A 20,532-nucleotide genomic window follows, 5' to 3' on the forward strand; every position below is an offset into this window, starting at 1 on the left:
GTCACTCGCACGCCTAACCAATGTATCACGAGACTTTGAAATACAATCAAATATTCCTTGATAAACAACATACATGCACATAAATACAGTATTGATGGAGTGTAGATTTATTCTGACCTTTATAAAATGTGATTGTTGGGGAGGTTGTTGCTAAATCTACAGTGTAAATTCAATGAATATAAAGGCCATCACACATCATCACACATTCAAATTACGGAATAATTTAGCTGTTTGTGCTATGGTTTGTGCACAATAGTAAGTTCAACGTTTATTTATTTATTTATTTATTTATTTATTTATTCGTGACCTGTGATATCACTATGCTGCTGGAGTCAGCAACTATGATGACTGGGATGCAAAAATGCGATAATATCTAGCTAAATTTAGTGTGCCTGCTGTGCATGTAATGACAATACTCCTCAAAAATATTGATTTCCTTTTATTTTACTAATAACTCGTACAAACAAGAACCACGTGAATCCGTAAATGCAATTAGACATAACCAATTATTCACAATATTACTATTAAAATATTCAGGCATGAATTGTCGAGTAGTCCCTTGAATGGCCTCCAGATGGCAGTAAAGCACCGCACCTGGAAATGAAAGCAGCACACAGAAGAAAGTCACGTGATTCTCACGGAAGTGTTGGCTTGACAACCGACAACCACTGTAATCTCATTTTCGCCTGGTGCTGAAGGTGGGATTTTCCAATATTTAGCTAGCGTTAATGTTTTGATTGTGGTTATTCGATCATATAGAATGATATTGATGTCTAATGTTAGAAGTAGCGTTGTAAACTAGCACAAACAGCTGATATCATAATCAAATAATGGCAAATTAGCTTTAGTGCTAGGTAAATCTAACGCTAGCTAACTTTACTTTTAAACTAGTTGGCCGTAACGTTGCCAATCTGCTTTTACATTCGCTACTGTACACCTAGCTGTAGGGATAACATAACGTTATACAGAATTACAGGTCCTGCCAGATATGGTTGGCTCTAAAATATCGTGTTGTTTACCCAATATTAATGTTGTTAATGGAGCGACCACCATGTTGAATAACGTTTGGCTATGCGTAAAATATGATCAGCAGTGTTGTCAGATTATGACCAGTGTGGTAAAGATGGCCTTCTATGATTTGAGACTAATATTTTTCTATTAGCCTAATTAAGTAGTCTATTTTTTTTTATCTGACCACACATAAGTAGCATTTGTTTTCTCTTATGTTTCTGATTTTTGCATCTCTATTTCAGATTTATTTTGGAATTGCTTATTTACTTATATAATTCATCATTGTGTAATTAGATAGGTAAAACTAAATAAACTGCAGATCAAGCATGTGCCCCAGACAGCATCTTCACGGTAGTTTGGAAATGCTGGGGAGCTGCACTGGGTGACAGGATGAGAGGCCAGAATGATGATGTAAAATTATGCTACCATTAAGTAGTGGAGTCCTGCATTTGGTTCATGGATATGTCAGTTCAATCCACCATTCATTATCAATGAAGGGATAGTTGCTACGCGAATGGGAAATATGTTGGGTATAGGTATACCTATACCCAACATATTTCCCATTCGCGTAGCAACTATCTTGATGATCTTTCAAATCTTTGGTTTCTAGCCTTGTGAGAGAGCAGCCTAGTCACAAATACAGAGTCAACTGTCCTTAACTTTAGAATAACTTTTGAATGGTTGAATTCAGTGCTATTCCCCAGTTCATTCAAGCTAGGAGATAAAAATGCTAATGTAATACTTGATAAACTAATTTGTCTTGTACCTTTCAGCTATTACGCACTCAGAAGACGCAATGCCTGAAGTCAAGTCAATATTCAGAGAAGTTTTGCCTAAACAAGGTTAGTACAGCAGCCATTTGGCCAGCCCTAGTCACAAACAAGCATGTGTTTGTTGGTCCCAGACAGTACAACATGGGAACTGTTTGCACTCACAAAACCAGGCACTGGGTTCTCAGTGTTGTGTGCTGCCTCTTCACGGTCTCTTTCACCAGCTCACCACCACTGCCATTGTTGCAGTATAAACAAAGTTGAGCTGTATTAAGTTGTGAAACGGGCTCAGTACCAACATTTGGATTGCACAGTCCTAGCCTGATATCAGACTGAATCAGTCAACTCGTTACACTCAGTCAGAAGCAAGCAGCCAAAACTCAACTCTGTGGAGTGGGTGGATTGGAAGGTCTGGACCCAGGCAAGCACAGTGCAGCTGCAGTGTTAAAACTGTAATGCATTTGACCAGTAGCACTTAAGCACCAGATGTGGACAAAATATCCCATGTAGTGAGACCAATCTGACTGTGCCACTAGCACTGATGTGTAAAAACAGACCATCAGTGCTACAGAAAATAGAGAATTGGTGAGCTTTGGAGCCATTTGACATTGCTGAGAACCAAGAAGCCTACAAATGTAACAGATTACACCCATTGCTCTGTTGTGACTTTCCATCAGGCTACTTCTACGCTGCTAATTTAAATTAGCTAAAGGCCCGCTTGGCACACAATACTGATAAATGTTTATGCTACTTATTTGAAAAAGAGAAACATTTAGTTGCAGTACTGAAAACAAATATTTATTTGCAAAGCTGATGCATTTCGGCACACGACATTTGAATATTTGTGTACTGCAAGTGTTGCTGGAAGTTACTCTTTTTAAGTGTTAGCTGCCCACTCCACGCACCTCGTCAGTGGTGTTGTGCCATAACACCGTTTCATCTTCTGCTACTTATTTGGAAATACAATTTGTATTTGTATTGTGCTGCTGGAGGTCTTTGTGAAATATGGCCATAATCCAACCAAATCTCTTTTCAACATTCTCTTTGCCAAGTTTAGTCGTACGACTGTGATCAGTTATGGCAGTGTTGGCATCTTTTTGTTTTTCTGGCAATATCCAACAGGGCAGCTTTCCATGGAAGATGTGCCTACCATGATTCTGTGTAAGCCCAAGCTGCTCCCTCTCAAGTCAGTCACTCTGGAGAAACTGGAAAAGATGCAGAGGGATGCTCAAGAGGCAGTCAAACAGCAGGAACTGGCATCCAAGGAGCAGTAGAAGCCCAATGGAGGAGAATTGGGAGAGACTCCCAATGAAGTCAAGTCATCACAGCAGTTTATTTAGACGGATGGCAAAAATCCAGCGCTTCCTAGCACTGTTAACATATCAAGTACCCCTATGGAGAGTTAAGTGACATCCTGTTATTGTGAAGGGTTCCATATGCCTGAAGTGTTGCTGAACTGGATGAAACCTCCCACCCCCTGAGGTTCCAGAGGGATCATCCTTTTGCCCACTCCTAACCACGTTTTGACCAAGTGTTGCTGTAGGTGGATGGGAGGCCTAGCTCATTATGCTAGTCATTTTTGCTTTTAATAAATAAAAGGTTCAACTTTGGATCATCAGTGTCATTAGCAGGGTAACTTCCCATGCACTGTCATGGAAACCCTGGGGAAGTCACGGAATTTCTAAATCTCATTTTCCGGGCCTTGAAAAGTAATTGAATTAGTAAAATATGTGGATGTTTTGGAAAAGTAATGCAATTGTTGTGTGATGACACTGGACCAGTAGGACATGCTTCTCTTTATTGTAATTTAGTGCTTCTTGTATTTTATATTAATATGTATATATGGAGGAAAAAAGATCAATAGCTTCCATGTAACGTGAGGCAGTGACTCTAAATCAATACCAGAAATTATTGCTACACTGCACAAATAGGACACACCTATTTATTGGATTTTAGTGCTCATTGTAATTTATATTAGGATTTTAATGGAAAATTCATGTTTCATTACAATAGCTTCCATGTAATGTGATGCAGTGACTTCTAAAGCACTTAAACCCAATATAGAGGTGTGTGTCCTATATTTGTCCAGTCTAGTAATAACTTCTGGTATTGATTCAGAGTCACCGCCTCACATTGCATTGAAATTCTATTATGGATCTTTGGAAAGTCATGGAGAAGTTTTGGAATTGTATTCATGAAAATGTGTTTGAACCCTGCATTAGGGACACATCAATTTCATCTCCATGGTTGGGTTGTAATATTAGTTGTGTTGTAGCAATCTAATGTAATTTGGCATAAAATATACAAAAAACAATGTCTGCCCAATATTTTTCTTGTTAAGATAAATAGGCAACCTCCCTAAGTTAATAAGGGTTCCAGTGTTAATATTCTGACATTCACAAAACACAAGTCTTAGATTACGTAATAGTGATTTATTGAACAAACAGGGAGCAATACTTGGTACATTTCACAAACCAGTATCCCCCAAATATAAAAATAAACACTCTGAACACCATTTTTGTGAAATTGTCCCAACTGGTATTTCTTTTTTGCACTGTACTGTTGTTGTCTTGTTGCCTTCAGTAATAATGACATCTTTGTGTGATTTAAGGGTAGAAAGAAAAAGTCTTGCACAGCATAGAAACAGCAGCCAGTTAGGGAGCCGGTATTGCTTTGAAACAACGTGCCCACCCTTAAGTTTGTTTTACCCTGTTATAAAGCTCTGAACACAAACCAGTCATTTCAATACAAACACTGCTTTCTAAAAAACAAACGGAGTGGCAGTGAAATCAAGAAAACACTGTACAAAAAAAACAACGTGGAATGACTGACACTGAGAGGAGTGGCACTTTATGGGTTAGCTTATGTCATATATATATTGAAACACCTTGGAAAAAGGTGATCTACTCGTCTTCAATTTTAATAGAAAGTGCTGTTATATTTTTATTTTTTTTACCCCCACCCTTGTTTCTGAAATGTACATTCACTTGACTGTTAGAAGGGGGGAAATTGTACCCGACTATTATGACAAAAATATGCTAAGTAAAAAGTAGCTTCCCCCCCCACACTTTTCGGGAAATCTGGCACATAAAAGGGCTCCTCAGTAGCTTTCAAGTTTCACACGACCGCCGTCTCCCTCGCTCACAAATCTCTTTCGGCCTCTGAAAAGATAAAAAACAAACATGCAAGTTATGTTACCATTTCCTTCCTGTCAGAAAGGAGTGTGAGTTGTGTGTCTGGGGTAAGGGGGGGTAAGGGGTATCCCTGCATATTTGAATATTGACTCATTCAGCATGTGCACTTACCGACAGGGACAAAGATCCCTTAATTTTTCATCAATGACTCCTGTGCTGAAACTTTGGTCAACAAATTGCTCCAGGATGAAGTACGCTCGAGGGACATCGATGTTGATTTCAGCAATGTCCATGTAAACTCTTTCATAGCCCTACACACACACACACACACACACACACACACACACGTGCAGATGACTGAGCGGTGTCTTGCAATAGGGCTGTAAACAACAAATGAGCTGTTACTAGTAGATGGCTGGTTCGATGCATGACTGAAACACCAGGTGGCGCCTTACCCTTTTCATTTGCTCCACAGTGATAATGGACGACACCCAGAGACATTTCAGTAGCTGCAGAACCATTTTGAATGTTTTCTCTCCTTTGGATTCCAAGACCACGATGATTGCCTGAGGAAAACGAGATATGTATTCACAACCTTGGATTAAAAAAGAAAAACTCATAACCTTTGTGTGTCTGCTAATAGCGAAGCAAGATTGCATTCATCGATTTCATTACCAGATGCAAGAGGAGCTCACACTCACCAATGTTGGGGGGGTCAAACTGATTGGAATACAAAACACTTTGTTTCTACACCAGACCAACTACGTATGCAGTATGTACCTTAATGTATGTGTTGTAGACAGATGTAAAAAGCACAACCATAGATGGTCATTTGACTATTCATGTCTTCCATGAATATAAAAATTAAAAGAATATTTGAATATGAAAATGTATATTAGAATTTATTATTATTATTTAATTGTTTTTATTTATTTATTTTTACATTTAACCAGGTAGAAAACCTGGCCAAGAGGGCAACATAAAAACATACATTGTTTTGCCTGGTTATTTAAAAACATTACAAAAGTATAGGCTACTACTGTATTAGTACTGACTGAATAAATATGAAGAAAACAAAACAATGTTTATGTTGAAAAAAATAATATATATGTTCAAATAAATAGACCAAGTAGTTATATAAGCTCTCTGTTTGTATTGGTTTGCCTTGCCACGCACGCACAAAATATATATATATTTTTTTAGTATTCAAATATATTCGAACGAATATGTTTTGTTTAGAAGGAATATTCGAATATGATTTTGGGGCAATTTTGACATCCCTAATGAGCGGTTGGTGCTGTAGATGCGTATTCACTGTAGGTCTGACTGTAGGTAGACTGTAGGACAGGTCTTTACCTCATAGACAAACTCGTGGTGGAAATGGGGAACCTCCAGGTCTCTCAGGCAGCTTTCAGCCTCCTTGGTGTCTCCAGACAGGATGTACTCCTTCAGCAGCAGGTTCATCTGATGGGACAGAACAAAGACCATGGCAATAATTCACCTATGACAAGAAGAATAAGAAGTTTGAAATACCCTTTCTTGCACAAAGAGCAGTGGGGAAAAAAAAACATTAAGCTGGGCTCAGATTACAGTTTTAAAATCCTAACCAATTTTGAAATGAAATGGAGGCGGAACACTTGCTTTGGTGTGTCCAGTAGTTTGCAAAAAAATTAAATAATAATAAAAAAGTAAAATGCCAGACGAGTTTGGATGAGGAAATGGATGGAGAGACAGACATAAAGCTGGCTGTCCATTCCCGAGGACGAGTGAGACAGAAGCGAGTTTGTCATAACGTTGGTAAGGTTTACCTTTGCTAGGCAATACGGTCAGCTGCCTCCGTTGTACAATGTTGAAAGTCATAATGACGTGACGTTGGCGTGCAGATCCTCGCAAATATCAAACGGGGTTAGAAATGATCTGGGCGACTCGAACAGTTCGGATGGGTTAAACTTTGATCTGTGCACAGCTCACATGACCAGATATGCTGTGCCAGAATTTGGTTCTGACCAAGACCGATTTTCGGGAGGGGCAAATTGTGGGATAAATTGGCGAAAAACTCCCGTAATCTCCTCCTAAATCTAATTAGACAATCAGCTAGAATCAAAGGGAAGGCATGCACTGCTAGCTCTGTTAAAGCTCTCTCAGCAGAAGAGCCGTTATTACCAATCACTGCACCACACCTGCTGATCTGAGAAACCCCCCTGTCCTCTGAAGCGGTAAAACTCTGAAGTCTAAAAACGGTCATTTGGCCTCGTGCTTTAGAGGGAGGAAAGACCTGAGAACTCTCTTAATTAAACAAAGAGTTCTGCATCGCTACAGTGTGAAGCAGCATTTGCACAGAAATGACTGATTCATATAAAGAGCTTTATAACACAACATTTTGATGGTTCAATAATCAGTCTCACTGCATTGGGGCAGGGGGATATACTGTATGAACTGAACAAGGATATCAGACAACCATGGCTGCTAGAGGTTTGGTCTGCTTGGCGTCCTCTTGTTTGACCTCACCTCTTTGATGAGCTGTGTGACAGGTCTCTGGCCCCCGCCCGTGCCCCACAGGTTGTCCAAGCGAAGACCTCCCATACTCATCCTCAGCAGCACCGCCGCCCGGTCCAGTGCCGCCCTGCACAAACAAAGACGAGGACGCTTTGTGGGGGTGGAGACGGCGACGTCCCGAATATTTTCCACACATATTGCATGTCAAATAATCCTCGCACTATCCTAAACTCTTTCCCCCATCTCTTTAATCATTTCTGATTCTTATGGACCTGTGTAAGTCCAAACCTCAAAGAGAACATCAGTCTCTCCTGTTCTTGCACACCCTCACTACTCTACCTAAACTATCCATATACATGGTTAATTTAATTCAGCGTACTTTTTCCTCTTAGAGAGGCTTGCTTACACAATCTCTACATGGACTAAAGCACTCTCCACCACCAGCTTGAGCAGTCATGATGATCCCACCCACGGACAGCCTGTTCAAAAACTCTGACATCATCTCTAAAGATGTTCACGATTGCAGCATGAAAGGGGGGGGGGGGATGGAAGTATGGACGTGGGAGCGTGACAAACAGCAGCGTACCTCGCGTGGTCACAGTCAACTCTGCCTTTGTAGCCCTCGATGTAGCTCTTGGACAGGATTTGGTCTTTGACAGCCCGCGCGATGAACTGGCCCACCAGCTGGAAGGCAAACACATGAGGGAGGGGGGAGGAAATGTAAACAATCCAAAACAAATTGCATAACGCCTCATCAGGCTGGGGAGGGACGCTCCCAGAGAGCACAGGTCAAGCTCGACTCGTCAGGTTCAAGCCTGCCTGTGTATGTATGTAGGCCTGTGTATGTAGGCCTGTGACTCATCAGGTTCAAGCCTGCCTGTGTGTGTATGTAGGCCTGTGTATGTAGGCCTGTGACTCATCAGGTTCAAGCCTGCCTGTGTGTGTATGTAGGCCTGTGGTGTTTTGCTTGCCAGGTTTGCTGCACGGTCAACATGTCTTGAGGACTTACTGTCTGCTACCAGGAAATCAAAAGGTGACACATTTGGACTGCAGCCACATGCCGTGGCCACGGGCCTAACTTTCATGCATGATTTAAATACATTTGGCAGCTAAAATAAATATAAGCTCTCTCTCTCTCTCTTTTAGTGTTGCACGCTTGCACCATGGAATAAACATTTATGCATGATTAGGAACACTGTGTGGCACATTTGCTGTGAAAATCTCGTTAAGTTAACTGGCACAGACCTGCAAATATATTATATTATAGCAAATCATAGAAACAACACATGAGTTACTGTCAGTTTGGAGGACTGGAGGCCCCTCAAAACCACTGACAGGACAGATGATGGACAGTGGCCTCATGGGCATGGGCGTGTGCATGTGTGTGTGTGTGTGTGTGTGTGTGTGTGTGTGCGTGCGTGCGTGCGTGCATGCTTGTTTACAGTAGTAGGGGCCAATGACTTGGGGACACCAAAGCGCTGGCTTTGCTCTTCTGATCTGGACAAAGCCTGCGCTCGTCAGCGGCCATTGTTCCTACACAGACGAGAGGCAGCTCCCATCTCATCTGACCTGTGGCGGTGGCTAGACTGGCAGGCACACCAGGAGACAGAGAGGAGTGTGTGTGTGTGTATGTGTGTGTGTGTGTGTGTGTGTGTGTGTGTGTGTATGTATGTATGTGTGTGTGTGTGTATGTATGTGTGTGTGTGTGTGTGTGTGTGTGTGTGTGTGTGTGTGTGTGTGTGTATGTGTGTATGTGTGTGTGTGCGTATGCGTGCAGTTTGAGAGTGAGAACCAGAGAGAGGGGGTGGGTGCAGGGCAGGGCAGCGGCATAATGCCCCTTTAAAACAACAGAGGAATGAGAGTGGGACAGAAATGGGCGAGCGAGAGAAAGTGAGACAGTGTGAGAGGAGGGGGGGGGGGGGGGGTGGGGGGAGGAGAGAGGAGAATGAATAACCCTGTTAGCCTCCTATGCTGAGTTAGCATTTAGCCGGCGCACAGAGACAATGGCCAGAGATCTCATGTCTGTGTGCAGGCTGAAAGGAAAGAGCTGAAATAGACACGCGGGGGGTTCACCCACACACACACGTCCAAACCACAGTGTGAAGGTTTCACATGATGAGCACACAGCTCACACAGCAACGAGACGTTCAGCTGACGTAGTCTGAAGACTTGTTTGGTGTTCACCGTATTGGGACGAAGTGACGGGCGAGCCAGCCAGCGCTCCACAGAGTCCCCACTTTCACAGCAGATGCATGAAACATGACGACCTCAAACATGAGGTGACATGCAACATTTAGAGAGGAGCGTGCATGCAGCCATGCACCGTGGGATCCAAGAGGGGATCGAGCCGTTACGGTTCTTTCCACAGATCGTGCTTAGAACTTTCTGTGTTCCTTAAATTCTTTCCCCATTCAAGGACCACAGGAATATTGGCCATGGAAATAACCTCCCTAGCCCTTCTCACCCTCTCTGACATTCCTCACTATAGGTTGCGTGCGATGTTGTTCATCTGGGAAGGGAAAAATGTGGGTCGTGAGGCTAGGCCAGTTGAGAACCACTGTTCTAGTTAATAACACGGATATAATCTCCAAAAACATACATGAGAAAAGGATGACAGCCGCGGGCGTTTGCTTTGTGTAAATATTATGATGAGGGCGGCTAATTCATTAAGTTCAACATATGACTTGCATCATGAGATTGGAAATGACAGCGCCTTTCGACTCCCCCCCTTTGCAAATTGGTAACTCCAGCACAATATTTCCAATTATTATTATTATTTAAAAAAATCTTTTTTTTTCTTTTCTTTGAAAATACACATCCTTAAAGGGATACACCACTTTTTTTGCAAGTTTAGCTCATTTGCCACATCCCCCCCACATAACCAAGATACACCATGCCTTACCGGCACTGTCCGCTCAGTTTACAGTGAGCTACAGTCGTGAAGTTAGTAATTATCGCCATAGAATGGAGGCTAATGGTACAGCTGTTAAAAATCTGCCAAAACACACATCTCACGGCGCCAAAATACATGTTGTGCTTCGGGTACTCGCCACACGATGAAATGTTAATCCAAAATGCACATAATCTGTCTTTTTGGAAGGAAAAGAGGTCGGCGGCCATGTTTGGAAAGTAGTGCCGGCTACCTCTTTTCCTTCCGTTCTCACTTCCTCATCTCTTCGCTTCCCAAGAATGGTCTGTTTCTATAATATATTCAGAACTAACAGTTCTCATTGGCCGCTGAGGGAGAGCCCGCCCCAGGCTCCCAGCGGCCAATCAGATTAGCGTCCGTGGACCAGCACGCTAGGTTGTGTCCACAACTAACGTTAGCAACGAGCTATCGCTAACTTAACGGTTGCTACGTTAAACAGGACATCTCAAAATGCCTAGACTTACCGAATGCACCTCCGCAGTTGCTGGATCACGTACAGTTGCCATCGCTCCAGCTAGAAGTGTTAATTTTGTGGCTATAGACAAAATGGTGCAGGTAGCTTGTGTGAGAGAGACCGTGCGCAGTATGCTTAAGGACCCGCGTGATGTCACATTAACCCATCTGGGGGAACAGAGTGTAAGGGGGCGTGGCTTGAAGGAGACTGCAGGGGAAAGCTGGATAGGGACAAATCCAACTCTGGCAGTTCTGAGGTTGTGACCACTCATTACAGGGAGGGATGACAGCAGTATATATGCATTTACAAGTAAAAACAGCTTTTGCACGGAATGGGACCTTTAAGGCATTCTCTGAGTCTGGACTATGCCTTCTCTCAGTGTGCGTAGGCTTTGTTTTGTTGGCTTGCCTCCATACTGTCGTCCCACATTCCACACGGTTCGGCACTGGTGCAGACGTCGGTTGAACGCTGTAAATGTGTGCGGGAATTTCCCACATTATGCTACATTTGCGGGAAATTGATGAAATTATGCACAATACCCGCGCAGCGCAGAATTTTAGGCCCGGTGAATTACACACACACGCGTGCACACACACACACAAAATCCCTTTCAGACTATGCACCTGCGGAGCTCCGGGGGTGTCCAGCACCAGGTCCGGGAGCTCTTGGAGCAGTCTGTGGAAGGAGCTCTCCACGTCAGCGCGGGTCAGGATGGGCCCGCACAGGTCGGCCAGCAGCCTGGAGGTCAGCTCCCGCTGGCTGGCCTTGGCCTCCAGGGCCAGAGACACGGCCAGTGAGGGCACCCCGATCCGCATGGGGCCCAGGTTCAGCTCCGCCAGCAGCTCCTGGAGGTGGAAGAAGGTTAATCTTCATGCATGCAGTCCTAAGCTCATTACACACACCAAGAGCGATGCGATTAAACAGCACGAAATTGCGAGGCGAATTTTGACCCGCCTGACAAAATCGACCGTGGTCCGAAAAAAGTAAAGGCCGTAATATCGCTGAGTGAAACGTCACCATCGATATGCATGGTTGCATTGACCGGATATAGGTTTGAAAAATATTACTGACGTGCAAATTAATAGCACGGAAAGAAATGCCCCCCATTGTGTAAGGACCTTTATCTTTTGATTCATGTTATTTTTACAGTAGGGCTGAAAGATATTGACCCCAAAATATCTAACTGCAATTATTTCACCAAATATTGCAATGTATTGTAAACTGCAATTCATATCATAATTTTTTCTTGTCATACATTTTTTAGAACTTTAAAATGTTTAAGGAAAAGTGATTTTGTAAACACAAAAATAGATGTCAGTGTGCAGGACTTACTGAGTTTGACGAGTTTAGAAATAAATAAACAAATAAATCTGATTAATTGTTCAGCACTATTTCACAGCACTTTATGAAAAATGTGTTTGGCATGAAAGGTGCTCTACAAATATGGTTATTCTGTGTCGATTAGAATTTCAGTGAGAGATGAGGGCGAGTCTGTTGACAGGCTGTTTCCTGCAGGATCTCAAGCACTTACCGCTACTTCGGTTGTGTCGCCGTGTTCAAAATACTCTTGCACTATGGGGGTAACAGTCTTCTCAAAGTCACTCTCGTCCAGCGGAGGGACCACCGTCTCATACACACAGTTCTCCTGTCAAACACAACACAGGGTCAGTCTTCTCAAAGTCCCTCTCATCCAGCAGCGGAGGGACCACCATCGACTCGGTGGAGCGGGCGGATTTGAAGGGCTGGACCCAGGAAAAACACAAGGGGCAAACTACCCTTCAAAACGCTTTCCGATATACAGTATTTTGAATTCTGTCACACCTCATGATGCATTGCAATCTTGATCCACTTTATCTGTGAGTGATTAATTCTGAAATTAACACCCAGTATTTGATTCTACACGCAAAACGTGTGGGGCGACATATAGGGACGAATTATGGTTTACCAACCTTTGGCAAGTGAGCCAAACGGTAATTTGTGACATTGGTTGATACTGTATATTATGCAGATGGAGTTTGGAAACAGCACAGTTTGTACCTGAGCTCCATCATAGTTGGGGTCTTTCACATCCACCTCCTGCGGCTCATACACTTCACCGGACCGGCCCCACACACCTTTGCCTCCGGCCCCACCTGCAGACAAAGGTCATGCCGTATATTTAGATAATTTTACAATATCAGAACCGTTCATGTTAAGACAATGAGGCAAAAAACAAATGCATCAAAAGATTCAGTGGCCCACATATATCCTGGTGAACTGAAACATGAGTTGTTTTAGAAAGGAACAGCTGAGACACACTGTTACTGTTGAACAAGAGCTCAGTGGAAGCCCAGTCAGCACCCTGAAATATAACCCCTGAAAAACACCTTCAAAAGCCTTTTCACAGCAGACAGGGGGAGGCGGGGCCAGAGAGCATGATGTCACACATCCAAATATCACAGAGACATGGAAACAGAAAGACGGTGCTGCTGACTTTCAGCACTGGAACATCTCAAATATAAAACTGGATTGATTGATGTCACGATACTAGAATTACTACTTCGATACCGATACCCAGGAAAATATTGATACTCAATACCATTTTCGATACCACGCGGGGGGATGACAACGACACATCAAGAGGCATGAAAAATAAACAAAGACAGATGGACGGACAGACGCACGCTTCTCCATAATCTAGGCCTGATAAAACGCATTAAAAACTTTGACCTGACACAGCAGATTACACCTGATCTAGTCATCAGCCTATCATAACACAGCAGATTACCCCTGCTCTAGTCATCAGCCTATCATAACACAGCAGATTACCCCTGCTCTAGTCATCAGCCTATCAGAATATTTTGAAGTTGTTGAAGCAAACGATACCCACCAATGACAGGGAGGGAGAAATGGTATGTTTGATTTTTCATTAAGAGAAAGCACTGCTGATATTGATACAGTTGCAAATTAGTATTGTATCCGTTTCATTTTTTTAGTATTGATACTTATCAATACCTGTTGCAAATGAGTATTGTATCCGTTTCCAAATTTTTGTATCAACTTTTATCGATACTTTTGACAACCCTACTGCACACTCATTGTATTTGTGATACCTGCCCAGTGCATCAATCAACCAAGTTGTATTTGTCACATGTAATCGTAAAGGTGCAATCATAGTGAAATGTAATCCTGTCAGTTCCTTCAAAAAGTAATAGTTGGTAATAATTAATAAATTAGTAATAATATGTGTATGATTGGAGGGGGGGCCATCAGTGTCCTCATTTAGGCTCCTATTGGCCTGACGGTAGAAGCTCTTCCTGAGCCACTCAGTGCTGGCCTGGTGTATCCGGTACCTTCTTCCCGACCGCAGCAGGGAGAAAAGGCCATTATCCGGGTGTTTGGGATCCTTGATGATTTTCCTCCTAAGCCTTATTCTTACAGCACCTGGTGTAAATATCTTTTGGGCAGGGCAGAGCACCGCCTGCTGTGTGTTCACCAAACGAACCACTCTTTGCAGGGCCTTGTGGTAGGTAGGTAGGGGATAAGTGTCTTGCTCCAATCAAAATGGCGTCGAGGATCAAACCTGTGACCTTATAGTTACAGGACGGTCTCTGTCTGTAACCACAAAGCTACAAAACCACCCTCTATCTGACTATATGATGATCTGAGAGAGGAAAAACTCTGGGCTCGTGAGCAAACGTAAATAAATGAATATTGGTCAAATATTAATATTACCAATATTATATGATTTTAATATACATATCTGTGTGCAACCTGTATCACTTCCCAAGCTACAGTGTTTGTGAACAACACTCTGGTGATATATAATCCATAGATTTGGAAGGGACGACGGGTTCACGAGGGTTAACTTAACACACAAACAAACATATGTTGGGTCTCAGCCAGGTCAGCAGCAACAGATTGCAGACAATGTAAGAAGGCCCAAACCAAAGCAGCTTGTATGATCAGTACTAAACCCTCCTTAAATCCCACCCAATATGTGTGACACATTACATCCTGCTATATTTAGCTCGGCCCACATAGGCTGTGCTGTGTGTGCAGACCCATCCCACTTCAGCGTGTGAACATCGTGTACCGCGAGCAAACACTGTGTGCTCCAAGCTTGCCCTCGCTGCGAGATTCCACACGTCCGCTCGCCCGCTAACGTTTCAAAACTGCAGCGCAGCAGGGTGAACTTTTTAACGTGGGAACATGATGACGCTCAAACTGCCAGTTCTGTTGCATAACCCGAAAAATTGGCGCACGGAGAAACTGCTCTAGTTCCAGGGCCCACCGCCCCAAAGGAGAAGCAAAGTGACTGGACTGTACTGCTGACTCTGCTGCTGTGCGGGGGCGCGTGTGTGTGCGCGGGCACCACACACACTGACATCACCGAATGAGCGACCACACAAGAGTGACAGCTGCTGGCCCTTTGGAAGATGATTGACGTCGTGCACCACCTTCTGTTCTCCTAAGTTTGCAATGCATTCGTGTTAAAGAGGTTGTTGGGGGAGGAGAAGATGTGTCAGAGGTGCACGGTCATCGTATCTTTGCATTCATATGCAAATTGCAAAAGCAGTCACAGACTTTCTAGTAAACCATTGGGCTATGCCATGGCTCAGCTGATTCCCTTAATGCCGTTATCACAATAATAATACACTTGACTTAGCCACAGCTATCACTGTGCCCTTCAATAAGCATTGCACTTCAGCTATGCAAAGGGAACAGATTACAAGTCCAATTCAAATAAACACAAAAGGACAAATCCTACATAGACCTTAAGGGTCACCAAACACCATTTCCTCTCAAATAAAAGCCAGGGTTCCATGCAGGCACCCACACAGAAGTTTAACTTTGTGAGAAGTAAGTTCTAGTGCAGTCACACACCTAACCAAGATTAGTATTTGGCCTCTAGTGGAAAATTCCATGAAAGCCCGACCAAGCAGATGCCAAGGAAAGAGAAGAGTGTGTTTAAGTGGGCGTGAGCTGCTCAAGATCACTTTACCATTTGTTTACATGCTAGTAATTGGTTTTACTGCTGCTAAACAGCAAGTCACCAGCAGGTGATGACAACAGTCGGTCAGACCATGTGGTTCACACCCCAAACCAGCTGCTATTGACTTATCTTTCACTAGCCCATGATAGCGATCATTAAGAGGTTTTCCTTTGAAAAATACTAGAGTTCAACACTTTAGGCAGCAAGACAAAGTACAGTACAAAATCAGTGTTGGCCAATGCCATACGAGTCCAACACATAACACAACATCACAATGACCTTCATCAAAACGAAAATTATTTATTTGCTTATTTAAATATTCAGTCGTAATACCTTTCTTTGGCAGGCCCCTGCCCTTGCCTAGCCGGGACTTCCTGTCCAGCAGTTTGCTCTTGGGACTGGTGGGTGCCGCCTGCGTTCCCCTGACAGAGTCCCCGTTGTCGCTGAGGGAGTCTCCCCGGCCCGAGTCCCTGGACGAGTTCTTCCTCAGCCTCCGCTTGGCCTTGGCCTTCAGACGCGCCTCGTGGATGCTGCTGGTGGACGAGGGCAGCCAGTTGCCGTTGATCTCGTTGTTGATGTTCTTGGTGGCGGTCACCGCTCTGTTGTCTTCATCGCCAGATGCAAAGGAGTCACTCAGGTCCTCGGGCTCTATTGGATTTAGAAGATTGGGGTGGGGTGGGGGGGGGGGTGAATTGGTGTTTGAGTAAATAAAGACTGAGCAAGTAACTTCTGACTCCTTGTGTGGTTGTGATCAATGATCAATATGTCCCACAACAGAGGGACTTAATGGCACCATTTGAATTTGTATTGTCATTTTGCATTGCTGATTGGATATATTACATCTCCCACAAAATGTAGGGTAAACAGCAGAATCAAATCTGCTGGTGACTTCAATAGACATCAGGCACTGCAAGCAATCAACCACCATCATCACCATCATGACACAGCCCCAGACAGACAGACAGACAGACAGACAGACAGACAGACAGACAGTGCCCCGGATCAGAGACAGCTGATGAGGCTTTTAAATCCAGACGACTGGTTCTCACACTTACCAACGGGGTTTGCGTTCAGCCAGGCCACGCAGTCAGTTGCCATGTTTTCCAATTGAAAATGTAATTTGTAGCGGAAGTCAAAGAATATCAGTTTGATATACCTGAAACAGTGCGAGAGAAACACAGATTTAGTATGCAGACATACGTTAACGGCATGCCCAGACACGCAGTAATGCAACAACAGCCGCACCCCTCCCCCCTCATTCATTCATAGTCACTCTGTTGATAAACAATAGCTAACGTTAGCTTAAAATGTTCGCTGCACTGTCAACGGAAAGAGCTGCGTCAAAAGGCGAGCCTCTCTGTCTGCAGCATATCTAACCTAACTGCAACGACAAAACAAACGCTAGCGTTACTCAACACACCACTCAGAAATGTCCGTTTACACATAACATTAATTTGGCCGTTGACTCGACATTTCCCTGTGGTAAACGTTCGCAAACTAAACAACGTCAGAGAAAACCAACAAAAACAAACAGCTCGTGCTTTGGCTACATCGTTCGCTGTGTTGTGTTCACCTTAAAATAGATAACAGTGTCAGATTGAAAACTAAACCAATTTCTCCGTCTTTCAAATAGCTCAAAAATAAAATCACTGACCGTCTGTGTCCAAGCTCCAAAACCCTGATACGAAACGAACGCTGCTGTTTTTGTTTGATCTACCCAGCAACGTTTGGCACGTAGTGCTGTGTTTTCCTTATCTGATTGGCTGGAGGGACGTAGGGTTTAAAGCAAAGGACCAATGAAAATGCAGAATGGCTCTTTTTTCTTCTAGCATTTTCTGCACGGCCTGTCTTGCTAATAAAATGCTGCCCCCTTTGTTTGGGGTTGCAGAACAGCACTTTTCGATTATGTAATGTTTCTGTTTGTTACTGCGGTATGACAACGTTTGAAGATGATATTATGATAATGCTAATGATGATGATCATAATAATAATAATGGTGGTGATGATGATGATATTTATTGACTCTGCCTGGATGAACAAAATTTGTTATTCCATCCAAGTAGGCTAGGCCAACCTAAAAGAACAGTTTGTACAGGACATTATGTTCTGTAAACCCAGTGTGACCAAATTCACACAACTTTATGTATAATGTAACTCTTTACAACCCTCTTCATACATTAGTAGCTATATTCCACAGCATTGTTACCTTTTGCATCTGAATTTAGATAGAGGATACAGAATATTGAGCAGTTCATTACTCTGCATATTAAAGCCATATTAACAGTATAATGCATGGTTGTGGAAAAGTTGTATTGATAACAATAATAACAAAGATATACTGACTTTTGACTATCTTAGCGTCGTGTCCAAACAAGTTCAAACTGAGCACACATCTGCTTGGACCTAGAAGTTTTTAATAGATGTATGTGTTTTGCCTCAACACTTGGGGGAGCTCTTTTCCAACAGTCCTGTCCAAAGTCCTCCCATAAACTCTCTGTACTGTACATCATGTACTGTAAAATCGTGCAAATCCTTACAGTACATAATGACGTGAGGATTTTCATAATTGTATTACCATCACACCTCATTGTGCTTTAAACTTAAAGAATGTTTTATATTATGTCTAAATGCATTAACTTGTTATAGCTTGTGTGAAGAATCTAGGCTACAGTGTAGATTCTTCACACAAGAATTTCACTAGTGAATTTGCTAGTGAAATTGTACTTACCATATTATTTTATATACATTTCTAATCATATTAAACATGTTCACTATATTGCACTGCTCAAGTTAAAAAGTAATTGGGTATGTCTTTCCCCAAAATACTCATACTAGCTAGCACAAGTAGGCATACTGTATGTACAAAACAAAACAAAAACAATAATTCCTCAGATATATTTAACACACTTTGCATGCTTCAGCATTTTTTATTTTCATATTAGCCCATAGCCCATAGGCATTTTTAATGAAGAGGAACAACTCATTTCAAACGTTTATTCAAGTTAGTTTTGCATCAGAAAACATCATTTATGAAAAGTTCATCAAAGAAAAAGAACACTCTCTTTGATGTCGGAGGATCGGTATTCACAGTGTACAAAACAGAGGATGGCCTGAAAATCCTGCTGAAACAACCTCTGTTGGCTGTCTCATCAGTCATCTGTCTCACATGGTCCAGTTTAAGGTTCTCGACACTCAACACATTCAATATAATGTCAGACTCAAACATGATTGGGACTGTCTTTGAATTGAATCCAACAGAAAAGCTAAAAGAGAACAAACATCTTTTTGCATAGTTGCTCTATATCATTTATCCAATGATCTCCATTTTGGACTGAGTTATTTCAGTGTACAAACAGGCACAAGAGGAAAGGGCAAAAAAAAAAATGCGAATGCCTCCAAAACCACCAGTTATAAATAAAAAAGGATCTGTCTTATACATTCAAATCTGTTCAACAAATGCAACAAACCTGAGAATTTGCCTCAGTTTCTTGTTAACTGAGTTAAATCATTCTTTGGCACATATTTTCAAGTCATTTTTGCATCTAAAAATATATCGTTATATTACCGTACTAGTCTAATCCAAACTATTAAATTTAGGTTTTCTCATGGGAAAAATAGATAAAAAAAACAGCAAATGGACTCAGATGAGCCAATACTGTATCATACGTTTTGTTTGATCAGTCATCAAATATGACAAATACATTTCCACTGTATAAGATCAAGAAATTTGTTATATCCAACACAAGTCTTTGGTGGAAAAAACGTTGATGCTGCACAATATATCAGATTAAATAAATTGTAGGAAAATTGCTTAATACAAAGAAGAAGAAGAAGAAGAAGAAGAAGAAGCTCTCAAACACTAAAGCCTCACTATACATTACACTTCTATTATGTACAAAGTAGGGCATCAGTAGCTGGGACTGTCAGCAACAATCTAGACATCCATCCAAGCATTTCCATCCAAAATCGAATACTTATCGAAACCAGTGCAATTTACCAAATATTATAGCTTTAGTATGCCATATTAGCCACATGTGCTGGCTAATATGACACTGTCCATGGCTGTCCATAGCTTGCCACCAACAACACACACATTCTGCTGTTCACTGTACAGGAGGTCAGAGGTCAAGCTGTAGTCAATCTGAAGAGGAGGGTTCAGTGAGCATGCCGAGTAGACTCTCCTCTGCCAGCTCAGACAGGTATTTCTGCAGAGATGGAAGAACAGAGAAAATATTCATTTCCCCAAATAATTTATATGAAATCTTAAATTGTGGCTGATCTGAGTGCACAGATGTCTACTACTACTAACTCAAGGTAAAAAAAAGAAAAAAAAAAAAAAAAAAGTTTTCTCCACATTAGAATAAAATCACCCCCAGGTGTTGAAGTAAGCGGTGCAGGTTGCGCAGGTTGGCCCCTTCTCCCCTGCCCCCTCTCCATATGCATAGGCTACTTCTGAATGGTCTATCGGACCAGTGGTGCCCAAGCAGTAGATTGGGATCTACTGGAGGATCTCAGGATGCTTACTGGTAGATCCCAAAATCATTTTTGGACGAGTGTAATTTTGTATCGTCAGTGTCTCGCATTCAACTAGTCAGTCTGCATGTTTATTTTGTTGCTACATCTATATATGATACAATTGAGTATGTGGACTTTGTCTGTTTGTTTGTGTCAAGTTCTGTGTTCGGCCACAGCTATGCCGTTTTACATGCGATCGGGCTGAAACCGGCTTCAGGGTGTGTAAAGGGCCCCCGTACGGGTGACCT

At 42.5% G+C, this 20,532-nt stretch overlaps 3 protein-coding genes across 3 annotated transcripts in view; 1 reads left to right on the plus strand and 2 right to left on the minus strand.

Annotated features, from left to right (window-relative positions):
- Positions 1 to 656: 656 nt before the first annotated feature.
- Positions 657 to 4,175, plus strand: bbip1 (BBSome interacting protein 1). The gene is made up of 3 exons (XM_083655223.1): positions 657 to 698; positions 1,785 to 1,853; positions 2,904 to 4,175. The coding sequence occupies exons 2-3, from the start codon at positions 1,808 to 1,810 to the stop codon at positions 3,053 to 3,055; spliced, it is 198 nt and encodes a 65-aa protein (XP_083511349.1). The 5' UTR covers positions 657 to 698; positions 1,785 to 1,807; the 3' UTR covers positions 3,056 to 4,175.
- A 31-nt stretch (positions 4,176 to 4,206) lies between these two features.
- pdcd4b (programmed cell death 4b) lies at positions 4,207 to 17,473 on the minus strand. Its single transcript, XM_083655222.1, has 12 exons — positions 17,424 to 17,473; positions 16,825 to 16,925; positions 16,103 to 16,417; positions 12,832 to 12,926; positions 12,326 to 12,439; positions 11,418 to 11,639; positions 7,998 to 8,095; positions 7,424 to 7,538; positions 6,272 to 6,379; positions 5,371 to 5,481; positions 5,087 to 5,226; positions 4,207 to 4,942 (listed from the first exon to the last, which is right to left on the minus strand). The coding sequence occupies exons 2-12, from the start codon at positions 16,865 to 16,867 to the stop codon at positions 4,882 to 4,884; spliced, it is 1,422 nt and encodes a 473-aa protein (XP_083511348.1). The 5' UTR covers positions 16,868 to 16,925; positions 17,424 to 17,473; the 3' UTR covers positions 4,207 to 4,881.
- Positions 17,474 to 19,905: 2,432 nt separating this feature from the next.
- rbm20 (RNA binding motif protein 20) overlaps positions 19,906 to 20,532 on the minus strand; it is a gene marked incomplete at its 3' end in the record, with an annotated part of 28,666 nt that continues 28,039 nt past the window's right edge. The window contains exon 13 of the mRNA XM_083655822.1: positions 19,906 to 19,974. Coding sequence (XP_083511948.1) covers positions 19,906 to 19,974 — 69 coding nt within the window. The remainder of the gene's footprint in view (positions 19,975 to 20,532) is intronic.

The sequence above is a fragment of the Poromitra crassiceps genome (genome assembly GCF_964638095.1).
Source record: "Poromitra crassiceps genome assembly, chromosome: 19".
Taxonomy (NCBI): Eukaryota; Metazoa; Chordata; class Actinopteri; order Beryciformes; family Melamphaidae; genus Poromitra; species Poromitra crassiceps.

Excerpts from the sequence above, each read along its gene's own strand:
- pdcd4b (XM_083655222.1), bottom strand. The coding sequence starts at position 16,867 with ATGGCAACTGACTGCGTGGCCTGGCTGAACGCAAACCCCGTTG. Across the intron at positions 12,927-16,102 it reads CAGGGGCCTGCCAAAGAAAG|GTGGGGCCGGAGGCAAAGGT; the intron begins GTATTACGACTG and ends CTTTGTCTGCAG. Across the intron at positions 12,440-12,831 it reads CCAACTATGATGGAGCTCAG|GAGAACTGTGTGTATGAGAC; the intron begins GTACAAACTGTG and ends TGTGTTTGACAG.
- bbip1 (XM_083655223.1), top strand. The coding sequence starts at position 1,808 with ATGCCTGAAGTCAAGTCAATATTCAGAGAAGTTTTGCCTAAACAAG. Across the intron at positions 1,854-2,903 it reads AGAAGTTTTGCCTAAACAAG|GGCAGCTTTCCATGGAAGAT; the intron begins GTTAGTACAGCA and ends AATATCCAACAG.